At 41.8% G+C, this 13,507-nt stretch overlaps 1 protein-coding gene across 2 annotated transcripts in view; it reads left to right on the top strand.

The window, feature by feature from the left end:
• The first annotated feature begins 136 nt into the window (after positions 1–136).
• Positions 137–13,507, top strand: part of FAM98B (family with sequence similarity 98 member B) — a 68,353-nt gene continuing 54,982 nt past the window's right edge. For both annotated transcript variants that reach the window (XM_024202059.2, XM_024202058.3), the window contains exons 1-4: positions 137–214; positions 2,427–2,575; positions 4,569–4,703; positions 6,281–6,459. In XM_024202059.2, the coding sequence (XP_024057827.2) occupies positions 150–214; positions 2,427–2,575; positions 4,569–4,703; positions 6,281–6,459 (528 nt within the window). In that variant the 5' untranslated portion in view covers positions 137–149. The remainder of the gene's footprint in view (positions 215–2,426; positions 2,576–4,568; positions 4,704–6,280; positions 6,460–13,507) is intronic.

Below are 13,507 nucleotides of genomic sequence, written 5' to 3'. Positions count from 1 at the left end.
CGGGGCTTGTGGGGGGCGGAACCCGAGGCCGTGCGGGGCGGGGCCTGCGTGGTGGGGAAACGGAGGCTGTGCGGGGCGGGGCCTGTTTGAAGCGGGGACTCGGGGCCGCGCGGGGCGGAGTCTGGGGGCGGCAGGGCCGCGCCGGCAGCATGAGGGCGCACGAGCAGGAGCTGAAAATGGAGAGCGACATTCTAGACGCGCTGGAGGCGTTGGGGTGAGTGTGCGTGGGGGCGGCCTCCTGCCCTGTCAGCCCCCGGCGCCGCCGGGCCTGTCTCGTTGTGCAGAGGCGCCATGGGCCCCGTTTGCCGGGGCGGGGATACCACGGTTCCCGCAGCTCCAGTGCAGCAGCCTGCGCTGGATCCTCGGCGCCACAGTCCCTCGCTTCAGCCCCCGAAGCCTTGTGAGCAGCTTGGCTTCCGCTGGCGCTGTCCGCCTGCGACTGGGGGCTGCTCCTGCAGGACTCGGAGCGACACGGGGGCGCCTGCTCCGGCGTGTCCCTTGCACCGAGAAATGGCCCCCAGCCGGGATCTGGGGCGGGTGGGGGAGCGAGAGTAGGAAGAAGGGGAAACTGCGGCGGAAGGATCATCCCCAGGGGGATCCTTGGGGGCCAACGGCCTGTGTTGATTCAAAGAGTTGTGCCCCCCCCCCCCGGCAGTGTGGGTGAGAAGGGGGTAGGGACGCTGTTGTCCCGCCTAGGAAGGACCGACCCTCTGGAGGGGGCCGCGTGGGGGGAAGGTGTGGAGATGGGTATGGGAGCAGTGGGTACACAAGCTCGAGGGATGGGTGCAGGGACTTCGTAAACCATAGTACGTGTGTGTTTACCCGGGAGATCTGGGTAATTCATCTGTGTTTTGTGCTTACCCTGTCAGAACCTTATTTTGAAGGGGAAGAGGGCTAGAGTGCTTAGCATGGGACACTTCTGTAGGAATAAAAGGAAATATATGATTCCACTAAATGACTATTGGAAGACTAGAAATCAATAAGCGTTAAACGCTACAAATAGGGGATGTGTGTTTTTCTCCAATGTATTCGTTCAGCTTTGCCTTCCTTAAAGTAAGTCCTACTGCATTCAGTTTGTTGGGAATAGTTCTGAATATAGGGTCCCCATCCTGCAAGTTTGTTGGTGTGGGTGGAAACTTGGACCCAAGAGGAGCCCTGTTGAAGTCAGTGGGGCTCCATAGAGGCACATACAGTGCACTTCTCAGAATTGGGCCCTAAGATTTCAAAATAACCCTTTCTTGATACACTGACAATACAATCACATAAATTGGTAAAATCTTGGATGTTTCATAGAGAATATATTTAGATCATATTATATGGAAAAGCAAGACTTCCTTTACGTTTTACTACCTATTTGACGCATATTTAGAGTTAATCATTTAATGGTTTTGAACATATTAGGATAGTGAAAACTATGTATATTTGTATCTCCCTCAAGTGTAATCATGAAATAGAGATCTTAGATGTACATCTCATGGAAGAGGGAAGTGTTACACTAACCCTCTATGTCTGTAAAGCTATAAATGATGACAAACATTGTTAGCTTGCATGAGATTGCAAAGGCAATGAAGATATTTCTTCTGTTCTATATATGTGGTATATGAGCACCTATATGCTCTTAGGAGACCAAGCAAGAACTAAAGGAGAAATCTATGCAGCATGGTCTTTTACTTGATACAGAAATTCATCAAGAACAGAATCCCACAACAATAGAATGTACCAATCCTGAAAAAAACCTAGGTCCTGTGAACTCTGCTAGAGATAATGATTTGAAGAAATTAAAATAAGGATGAGTTTACAGTGTAATTTTAAAAACTGCAATGAGAACTGTTTTTAAACATTTCCCTATAGAATCTGAACCTCAAAGGTTGCAGTACCAAGAACCTGAAAGTGAGCAAAATGAAAGAGATTTCATTACTTTTTGCATTTCCCTGAGTTTGGACAATGAAAATAAAACAGGGCATAAATAATAAGTATATTTGATTTTCAAATTATTTCACTGCTAATAACTGTTTTACCTATTACTTCAAATTTTCTTTACAACTTTTTTAAATCGACTAAGTCCATTTAAATTGTGTCCTTATTTATAATCTCTTCAGCATAGTCCAAATCTTAGACATTGTATTTATACTTTTATTTAAGTGGTTTTACATATCTGTGATACATAAACACATGCATACTTTCTGCCTTGTCAGAAGATTAACGTTAGTGCTGCATAACTTCTTTTACAAATTTTCTTAGGTGTTAAATATTTGTAAGACCTGTGAATTATGTGTTCAGTGATCTAAAAAATTGTAATGGATTAATCCGGTTTCTAACTACTGTGAAACAACTTATATGAAAATAAATTTAAAATCCCGGTGCTGTATTTGTCAAACTTTTTTTTTTATACTGGTATTTTTCCCCCCCTTCCTCCCCCCGTTCAGGTATAAAGGTCCCCTGTTAGAGGAGGAAGCACTTAGCAAAGCAGTAGAAAATGGATTATCTTCACCAGACTTTTCTGAGCTTTGTGTTTGGTTAAGTTCTGAAATAAAATCAGTGTGTGACCTGGAAGAAAGCATCACTTCAACAGCTGGTATTTCCACAGAATTTGAACTTTAATTTATTGAAATAATGTAGTGGTTGCTTAAGACTGTTTATTGTTTATCATTTATATTTTGTTTAATAATAACCTTGTAATCTTAGTCAAAGAAACAGTATTGATGCTTAGGAGTAAGATAGTTGTAGTAAAGAACAAACCCAAGGGTAAAACTCATGTGTTGGTGTGTTTAAAATTTTCTTAATTCTTTTAAAACATCCTTACTATAAAAAGGCATTTACATACAACCTACAAATGATTGTAGACTCTATATTTTTGTGATGAAATGATAAAACAATATGTAGGTACCTCGTTTAGTTAAGTTTTCCCTCCATAACTTCTTTATGTGAAAACATCCTACGAGGTAGACATTAAGGCCAGAGGGGACCATCATGATCATCTAGTATGACCTTCTGCACATTGCAGGCCACAGACCTCTTCTGCCCACTCCTGTAATAGACCTATAATCGCTGGCTGAGTTACTGAAGTCCTCAAATCATGAGAATCCTCCATTATAGAGAATCCACTATTTATGCTAGTTTAAACGTGCAAGTAATGTATGCTTCCCAGGAAGGTAAAACCCCTGGGCTCTCTTCCGATGTGACCTGGGGAAAACTCCTTCCTAACCCCAAATAAGGCAGTCAGTTACACCCCAAGCATGTGGTCAAAACCCACCAGCCAGCCAGCTGGGAAAGAATTCCCTGTAGTAACTCAGAGCCCTCCCCCATCTAGTGTCCCATGGGCTGTTGGAGATATTTGCTACTAGAAGTCGCAGATCGGCTATATGCCATTGTAGGTAGTCACATCATACTACTCTCCATAAACTTCTCAAGCTCAGTCTTGAAGCCAGTTAAGTTATTTTTACCTCCACTACCCCCCTTGGAAGGCTGTTCCAGAACTTTACTCCTCTGATGATTAGAAACCTTTATCTAATTTCAAGCCTAAATTTATTGATGACCAGTATGTAACCGTTTATTCTTATCAATACTGACACTTAACTTAAATAATTCTTGCCTATCCCTGGTATTTATCCCTCTCATGTATTTATAGAGAAAATCATCTCTCCCATCAGCCTTCTTTTGATTAGGCCAGTGGTTTTCAACCTTTTTTGCATTTGCAGGCCCCTAAAAAATTTCAAACGAAGATGCGGATCCCTTTGGAAATTTTAGAGTCTGTGGACCCCAGGGGTCTGTGGACCACAGGTTGAAAACCACTGGGTTAGGCTGAACAAGCCAAGCTCTTTGAATCTCCTCTCATAAGGTAGGTTTTCCATTCCTCTGATCATGCTAGTAGCCCTTCTTTGGTCCTGTGATCAATCAGTAGACCTAGGTCTTTCTCCTCCTCTGTCACTTCCAACCAAGTCCCCAGTTTATAGCAAAAATTTTCCTTTGTTAGTTCCTAAGTGCATGACCTTGCACTTTGCACTATTAAATTTCATCCTATTACTATGTTTAGGGCCCTACCAAATTCACGACCATGAAAAATGGGTCACGGACCGTGAAATCTGGTGTGTTCCCCCCCACCCCCCACTCCTTTTGGGGTCAGGACCCTTACAAGTACAACACCGTGAAATTTCAGATTTAAGTAGCTGAAATCATGAAAGTTACTATTTTAAAAAAAAACCCATGACCATGAAATTGACCAAAATAGACTGTGAATTTAGTAGGGCCCTAACTATGATCTATGATTTGTGATATAAAAATGACAACCATGTTGTTATGGTTTGAAGGGAAAATAAAGCCTATCCCACTCACCTTACACTAGATGTAAACTATTAGTCCACTTCAACTGATTAAAATTGTTGCTTATTTATGTATAGGACTCAGTTTTTAATTTAAGATAACAGCAAGTCCTATTGGATTGGTTTCTACATAAACTAATATATTATGTTTAAACTTGTAATTATAATTAATTTTCTTAATAACAAATTTGAGTTTAAAATTAAAAAACGTTGAATTTTGCAATGATCTTTTTTCTTTTTTTTCTTAAGGTGGGGAAGATGTAGAGAGCTTCCAGCTTGAGATTAGTGGTTTTTTAAAAGAAATGGCTTGCCCATATTCAGCACTTGTGTCTGGAGATATTAAGGACAGGTTAAAAAAGAAAGAGGATTGTCTTAAACTCCTGTGTAAGTTGCGACAATTTTCCCTCTTGCAATAATATTTATTTTTTGTAAACTCTTTGTCCTCTTATTTAATCTTTTGCATATTTCTCATCTCTAACATCGTTTAAGTTCCACATTTTTGGTTGCTTATCTTCCACCGTCTTCAGTGTTGATATTTCCTTTGCCTCATATTTGTCTTCACAGTTACGTTCTGAAGCCCTTGATCTATAAGTATAACTCAATGGGAGTTTTGTGCAGTAATTAAGAATACCCAATAGCCTTTAGGGTTCAAGTGGCATAGAAAATACTAGTTGTTTTTTAATATCAGTGATGCTCTACCTCCTTTGAGTGTCAAAATACAGTTTTCTGGTTGCTAATTATATTACACACCAAAAACTGTGTTAAAAGAAAATTAACTTTTCAAAGTCAAGCACGCAGAAGTTAGAAAATACCAGCATAAACGTTGCCTGTGCATCTGTATGTGAGTGCTTTAGCTGAGATTAAAGTAGTTAAGATATTTGAAGATTCCATCAGCACTGAGCATGCTGCAGCCATTCACAGTTCCTGTGTGTCACCAGACTGTACATGTGCCATCCCAACAGAGTAACTGCAAATGCTCCAGCCTGGAGATACAGGGAAGAAGCTGGACTTTCCCTGTAACAGCTGCTTCAGATTAGGTACGGCAGTGAAACTGAGAGCAGGGAGTCTCTCTCCTGTGCTCTCAATGACCTCCCTGCTGGCACCTAGGTAGTGTGGAGGAAGAAACTGCCTGACTCAAATGTAAAGGGGACAAGAGCTGGCTCTATGGGGTGGGGAGATACATTGGGATAAGGAACCCGAGGGACTGGCTGGACAAGGAGACTGGCACTGGAAGCACAGTGATATGTGTGTGGAGGGAAAGCTTGAACTGGTTGGACATAGAGATTCAGACTAGGACTTAATTTTTAACTTTTAAGTGTAGACCAGGCCTGAGGTTGCAAAGTCAAGTGCTCAAAAATTAGGAAATGCTAGAAATAAGCTTGTCTGTCAACCTTAATTCATGCTGTATGGATTAATGACACTCTTTAATGACATGATTGCGTAGGCAACCTCAGTTTTCACCTTTCATGACTTTTGAACTCAGCTTGAAAAATGTCAGCCCAGACGATTAAAGTTTGGCAAAGGTATAAACAACTGAAAATGGGGTCTTGTAATGTGACATGTTGGACAATCTTAATAGGTGGCACTGCCAGTTACACATATATGGGCAATATTTTGAGGATTTCTAGAGGAAATATAACTTGCTTATGATGAATCTGAAAAATTTATAAGAAAATCCCATATTAGAGAAAAACAGAATTATATTGGTGGTCTTTGTCAGGAAGGAAGTAGGCCTCTTCCCAAAAAACTGAGTACCAACCAATTACATGCTTATAACTCTTTCTAATTAGTTTGTATAAAATAGTAACTCTTTGGCATTTTTCATTAAGTTTGCAGAACTCTGCCTACTCCTTTTCTGTTACATTTGTATTACATGTATGTTTTATTTACTATGAGAAAACAGGCACAAAAATATTTAAGATGTCTTAAAGATGCTATTATGACACTTTTTTTCTCTCTAGTATTTTTAAGTACAGAGCTTCAAGCTTTACAGATATTGCACAGCAAGCAACTTAAAAGTTCTCATTTGGAAAAGAATAACGAAATCTATCAGGAAGTGCAAACTCTCTGTGACTCGTTGGGCCTATCAAAGCCATCATCTTCTGACATTCCTCTCTTGTTAAGCAACGTGGAGTCAAAGGTACAGATTTTTTTTAATCTTTAAGTATTCTTTTACTATGTCTTTTAAGTGAGAGACCCAACATTCTAGTTCATTAAAGTCCTGTCTAACTAGCACAAAGGTATTCTGGTTCTGAAAATAGTTTAACCCTGTCTAAACTGTATGTAACTGGTTTATACTAACCTATTTCAGTTACTATGTTAAATATGTATGATGCACTTGCGATGAGATGTGCTTTATACCTGGTGATGTATACTTTTTAGTCTACTTCACCTTGTCCCACAAAGTGATAGTGTACTAATTTTCTTGATACGCAATGCAAGTCATTTTAAGTAGTGAAGGGGAAAAGTTTTTAAGTTAGGTCCACATAACTGGTTGTGCAATAATTTATCTGAATAAGTAGTGATCCAGACATGTATGTGTGTGAATGTATAATCATACCAAACCTCCACTTTTTTATTTTTTGGTTTGAAAATATTTGCAAGAACTTACTTTGTGAATGCCATTGTGGAATTGCCTGAAAGGGCCTGAATAACCTAAGTTAGCCAGTTCACCAAACAACTTAAGGAAAACCGATTTTGAGACTATACCCCACCAGGTTCTAACTTGTTTGATTCTAATTTGATTCTCAATTGACTTCTGTGCTGTAGAATATAGAATAGGCTTTAGTTTCTTATATCATTTAAAAAAAAAATGTAAAATGATTAAGTGTTAGAAGGAATGCCAGTATGCATTTCCGTCCCTCAGAGTCCTCTCCACTCTTGAGTGTTCTTGGGCTTTTGGTGAGTTTCTTCTGGGGTCCCAGGTCCTTTCTCCTGGACCCCACTTTCCCATCTCAGGCTTCTTTTCCTGATCATGGAATCTCCTCTCACTCGTGCAACAAGCTCCCTTTACCTTGTTCAGAACCAGTGGTTCAAAGGTTCTCCCTCCTCAAAGAACCTTCATGTTCCCTAGAGTCTGTATTTTTTTTTTTTTTTTAAAGAAAGTTCTAACACCATGTTTCTTTGTTCATTCTTTTCTGCTGTGGATTTTCCACTGATCAACCCCTTCTCCTCTAGATAACCTGGGTAGAACTGGCTTTCCCCTAGCCTGCAGATATCCCATTGTTTTAATGTGCTCCCATTTGAGTGGAAGGCTAGTCAGTTTTAATGACTCGCTTGTTCCTGATCCTTGAGATATGTGACACTAGCACTGGTAATGAATGACTTGTTCAGTGCTAGAGCAGTTTCATAAAATCAACCTAAATTCACAAATTTCATATAGACACATTTCCCAGACTGCCATAATTGTCTTATTGTAAAATGGGAATAATTATTTCAGAAGGATGTATGCTTTTATTTCAGCTTCTAGTATTAGTCTCAAATACTGCAAATGCAAAAGATATTGTATTAGTATGGTGAGATTGGTAACGCCTTGCATTTTAAATCACTGAATCCCACACATCGAAGTATTCTTTCAGCCATGCAACTTTTCTGTTGTTTTCAAGGATGTGGCTGTACAACAGGCTAGATTATATAAGTAAATCAAGATATTGACCCATTTATCAAAATCTTTGCGAATAACACGACACCAGTAGCCTAATTAGGCTACTAATTTTGCTTATTTGTAGGGCTGACAAGTGATTAAAAACATTAAATCCAATTAATCACATTGTTAAACAATAATATAATACCATTTATTTAAATATTTTTGGATGTTTTCCACAATTTCAATTACAACACAGAATACAAAGTGTACAGTGCTCACTTTATATTTTTTATTACAAATGGTTGCATTTTTAAAAAAGAAACAAAAAAAAAGTATTGCAATTCACCTAATACAAGTACTCTAGTGCAATCTCTTTATCATGAAAGTTGAACTTACAAATGTAGAATTCTGTACAAAAAATAACTGTATTCAAAAATAAAGCAATGTAAAACTTTAGAGTCTACAAGTCCACTCAGTCCTACTTCTTGTTCAGCCAATCGATCAGACAGACAAGTTTGTTTACATTTGCAGGAGCTAATGCTGCCCACTGCTTGTTTACAATGTCACCTGAAAGTGAGAACAGGCATTCGCATGGCACTGTTGTAGCTGGCATCAAAAGATACAGTAACTCCTCACTTAAAGTTGTAGTTATGTTTCTGAGCAAAATGATGTTAAGCGAATCCAATTTCCCCATAAGAATTAATGTAAATGGGTGGGGGGGGGCAGGTTCCAGTGGGGAAAATTTTTTGCCAGACAAAAAAGCATTATATACATTTTAAACAAGCAATTTAATATTACAGTCATCATTCCTGAGTATGAAGCTTGGTTGAGGTAGTGGAGTCAGAGAGTGGAAGAGGGTGGATTGTCCAGCTGTTCCTCTTGCTGTTCTTGCTGAACTTTCTGAACTTGAAAAAACACATCTAGAGATTGTTGTTTTGCTTTCCTTTTTTTTCTTCGTAAATTTCTTTATAGCAAGTCATTAGATGACCAACTCCCCTAATCACTTTGGAGCTGCGTTCCCTGTCAGGATCGTCATCACTAAGGATTTGCAAGCCAGCTTCAATCATTTGGAAAGCTTCATAAAGATGTTTGGCAGTCAAATTTCAATGGGTTGGTTGTTTTTCTACTTCTTGGACCTCTTCTTCCATTGCTCTTGTCACCGCTAGTTGCATCAGATCTTCATTGGTTAGCTCTTCTCCGTGTGATTGCAGAAGTTGTGTAACGTCGACTTATTCCACCTCATCAAAATCTGCTTTCTTGGCTAAGCCGAGGATATCTTTCTTCATAGCAGGGACAACATCTTTAAATCCTTTTACGACATTGACACATTCATGCCACAACTTCCCCCACGCCCCATTCATGCATGCCTGAGTAACTTCAGCCCAGGACTCACCAATGTTATTGATGCACTTCAGGATGTTGTAGTCATGCCAAAATTGCTGAATCGTAGGTTTGCCTTCCCCATCGGTGCCTCTGAGCTGGTCAAAAGTACGGTGTAAGTAATGCACCTTAAATGCAGCGATGGCTCCTTGGTCCATGGGTTGGATGAATGATGTGGTGTTAGGTGGCAGAAAGACAACGTTGACGTTTTCGCACAGGTCGTCCAGTTGATTGGATGAGCCGGTGCATTATCAATAAGCAATAAAATCTTGAAATCAAGATTTTCCTTGACACAGTATTCCTTCCATGCAGGGACAGCATAGAGTCAGCCATTCTGAAAAAAATAGCTCCAGTTATCCATGCCTTCTTATTGGATCTCCAAATGACCAGAAGGTGTTCCTTTGAAAATCCCTTGGGACGCTGTCCGTGGTTTCATCTTCATGTCTCCGTCAGCATTACCACCTAGAAGCAAGGCTAGACGGTCTTTAGCTGCTTTAAATCTGGGCGCTGTCTTCTCTTGGGAAATGTAAGTCCGCTCAGGCATCCTCTTCCAGTACAGGCCCGTTTCATCCACATTGAAGACTTGTTTAGGGGAATAGCCACCTTCCTCAATTATGTTTTTGAGATAGTCGGGGGATTTTTTAGCTGCTGCAGTATCAGCACTAGCCGCCTCACCGGACATCTTGATGTTATGCAGGTGGAAGTGCTTCTTGAACCGATCAAACCATCCCCGACTTGCTGTGAAAGTCTGTCTGTGATCTTTCACCTTGGTCTCTCTTCAAATTGTCATACAAACTTTTTGCCTTAGCTTGTATCACTAGCAAATGTAGAGGTGTGTTCCACTGGTTTTGGTCCTCTATCCACAGTGAGAGAAGACGCTCCATGTCTTCCAGCAAACTACTTCTTGAGCGACTTATTGTAGTAGCACTAAGCGGTGTTACACACCGAGCACTAGCCCTGATCTTGTCGGCATTATTTCGAATTGTTCTCACAGTGGTCGGAGTAAGACCTAGAGCCATGCCAATGTCTACTGCACGCTCACCTGCATGAAAACGCTTTAAAATGTCTAATTTAGTACCCAAACTAATGGGTTTCCTGGTTTTCTTGCTGCTAGTGGTACTGCTACTGCTAGGCACTCCACTATCACTTGTTGGATGTTTTTGACTTATGCTGGGTGATGCTCCTTCGGACGCGCATGCATGTGCTATTCTTCACTCGCTTCAGCCTGGAGTGGCCGGGGTCATGCAGCATCAATCAACTATTGCCAGGGAAAGAATTTGGAAAACCCATGTCATTCTCCATGGTAATCTGCTCCCCTGCTGGAAGCCCTGTGGGTTTAGGCGAGAACTAGTTATGGAGGTTCTTACTTTCACAGGAGCCCTGCTGGAGGTCCAAAGGCCTCTTTTCCAGGATGCCCTGGAAAACTGGCCCTGCTGTATCTCCCCTAGTAACCATGCACTCAGCATCCAGGCAGCATTGCAGCCAATGTAGTAAGAGGAGGAAAATAATGTTTGCTGCAGGGCTTTGCCCCTCTCTTTTGTGTGCATGCAGGGGCAGAGAGATGCAGCTGGCATTAACGTGAATGGCAAAGCTCCCGTGGATTTCAGAGACTTTCATGGGAGTAGGGCCAGGTTCTGTGCATATCTATGCCACTTCTCCCCCTTGCTACAGTGAAGCAGGCGCTGGAACGCTATTCCTGTAACTTGCTTTGGGCGGGCTGCCGCCCCCTGTGTTCTTACCTCCCTCCAGCAAAGGGGGGGAGGGGAGCAGATAAAACATTGTTTATTCTGTCCCAAGGCAGGGCCTCTGTTGTGCACCACCTGCAGCTGCTTTGCAGGCAGCTGGTGGCCTTGCAAGTGCTTGGTGTTGCCCCCTCTTCCCGAGTAGGGTCGTTGGGCTATAAAGCAACAGTGAATCGCTGGGGGTGGGTGGTAGTGTGCACGTGCTGTGTGTTTACAAACTTACTGTACATACGGTACAGTACTATAGTTGGGAGGTATCCCTGCCTTATCCCACACAGGCACAGCCCACTGGCACTGCAGACAATGAGGCAGATAAGGAGGCTGAAGGTGCTGTAGGTTAGGAGAAGCACCTTGCGCAGTGGCAGCTTCCCTTACTGTGCAAGCACAGGCACCGACTTTGCCGGGGGCGGGGGGCTCAACCCTTGGCCCACCCAGTCCACCCCTTCCCCCAAGCCCCCACCCTTAACCCGCCTCTTCTCCTGCTCCACCTCCTCCCCCTTTACTCCGCACGCCGCGTCCTCGCTCCTCCCTTCCCCCCTCCCTCCAGCCTCCTGCTCGCGGCAATCAGCTGGTTCAGGAGGCAGGGGGATGCTTCGTGCCACGTCCCCCTCCCTCCCCCCAGCCTCCTCAATGCCGCAAACCAGCTGATTGCCGCGGGCAGGAGGTGGGGGGATCAGGGGAAAGGTGCTGGGAGGTGGGTGGGAGGTGCTGGGGAGCATGTTCTGTCATGGAGCAGGAACGTAACATCGAAACAACGTTAAGCAAGAGGACGTTAAGTGGGGAGTTTCTGTATTTACGTGCCAGATGCGCTAAAGATTCATATGTCCCTTCATGCTTCAACTACGATTCCAGAAGACGTGTCCATGCTGATGACGGGTTTTGCTTGATAACGATCCAAAGCAGTGGGGACCGACGCATGTTCATTTACATCATCTGAGTCAGATGCCACCAGAAGAAGGTTAATTTTCTTTTTTCGTGGTTTGTCTTCTGTAGTTTCCGCATCGGAGTGTTTGTTCTTTTAAGACTTCTGAAAGCATGTGCCACACCTCATCCTCTGAGATTTTGGAAGGCACTTCAGATTCTTAAACCTAGGTGAAGTGCTGTAGCTATCTTTAGAAATCTCACATTGGTACCTTCCTTGCATTTTGCCAAATCTGGAGTGAAAGTGTTCTTAAAACGAACAACATGTGCTGGGTCATCATCTGAGACTGCCATAACATGAAATATATGGGGAAGCATACAATTATTCCCCAAAGAGTTGAGTCACAAATTTATTTAATGCATTATTTTTTTAATGAGTGTCGTCAGCATGAAAGCATGTCCTGTGGAATGGTGGCCGGAGCATGAAGGGACATATGAATCTTTAGCATATCTGGCACAAAAATACCTTGCAATGTTGGCTACAAACGTGTCATGCGAACGCCTGTTCACACCTTCGGGTGACATTGTAAATAAGAAGCAGGCAACATTATCTCCTGTAAATGTAAACAAACTTGCTTGTCTTAGCGATTGGCTGAAAAAGGAGTAGGACTGAGTGGATTTGTAGTCTAAAGTTTTACATTGTTTTGTTTTTGAGTGCAGTTATGTAACACAAAAAACTACATTTGTAAGTTGCACTTTCACGATAGAGATTGCCCTATTGTACTTGTATGGGGTGAATTGAAAAATATTTTTTCTTTTATCATTTTTACAGTGCAAATATTTGTAATAAAAAATAATATAAAGTGAGCACTGTATACTTTGTATTCTGTGTTGTAATTAAAATCAGTATATTTGAAAATGTAGAAAAACATCCAAAAATGTTTAATAAATTTCAATTGGTATTCTATTGTTTAACAGTGTGATTTAAACTGCGATTAATTTTTTTGAGTTAAACCCGTGAGTTAACTGCGATTAATCGACAGCCCTGCTTATTTGCCATCTCTTTTTAATCAGCTGTTTTCTCCCCAGTTCTCAAAATCAACTAGCCCAGCCAGCAGACCTCTGTAAATTAAAAAAACCCTCACATACGGTATGTCTACACAGTGATTAAAAACCCACGGCTGGCCTGTGCCATCTGACTCGGGCTTGCGGGGCTTGGCTAAGGGACTGTTTAATTGCAATGTAAATGTTCAGGCACAGGCCTGTGAGTTGGGAGGGTCCCAGAGCCTGATCCTGAACATCCACACTGCAATTAAACTACCCTGTGAGCCTGAGTCAGCTGGCATGGACCTGCCGTGGTGTCTAATTGCAGTGTATGCATACCCCTAGTCTGATTGCGTAAATCATGTTGTCAAAGTTGTAAGAGACAACAAAAGAGAGCTTTTCAAGCAAATAATTTTAAATCTACATTTTCAGCTCAGGCTGATTACTTTGAATGTTTAGTACACACATAGCTGCTAGTACTAAACATTCCTATGTACTTCCGTGTGCCATGATGAAAACTTATACAACAACATTAAAAGACCACTTCACTAGAAGTCGATTCAGGTTCACTTAGC

Source organism: Terrapene carolina, unplaced genomic scaffold (genome assembly GCF_002925995.2).
Source record: "Terrapene carolina triunguis isolate 2854851 unplaced genomic scaffold, T_m_triunguis-2.0 Scaffold96, whole genome shotgun sequence".
NCBI lineage: Eukaryota > Metazoa > Chordata > Testudines > Emydidae > Terrapene > Terrapene triunguis.
The sequence above is the reverse complement of the archived record's forward strand: the minus strand, read 5'-3'. Positions and strand labels throughout refer to the sequence as shown.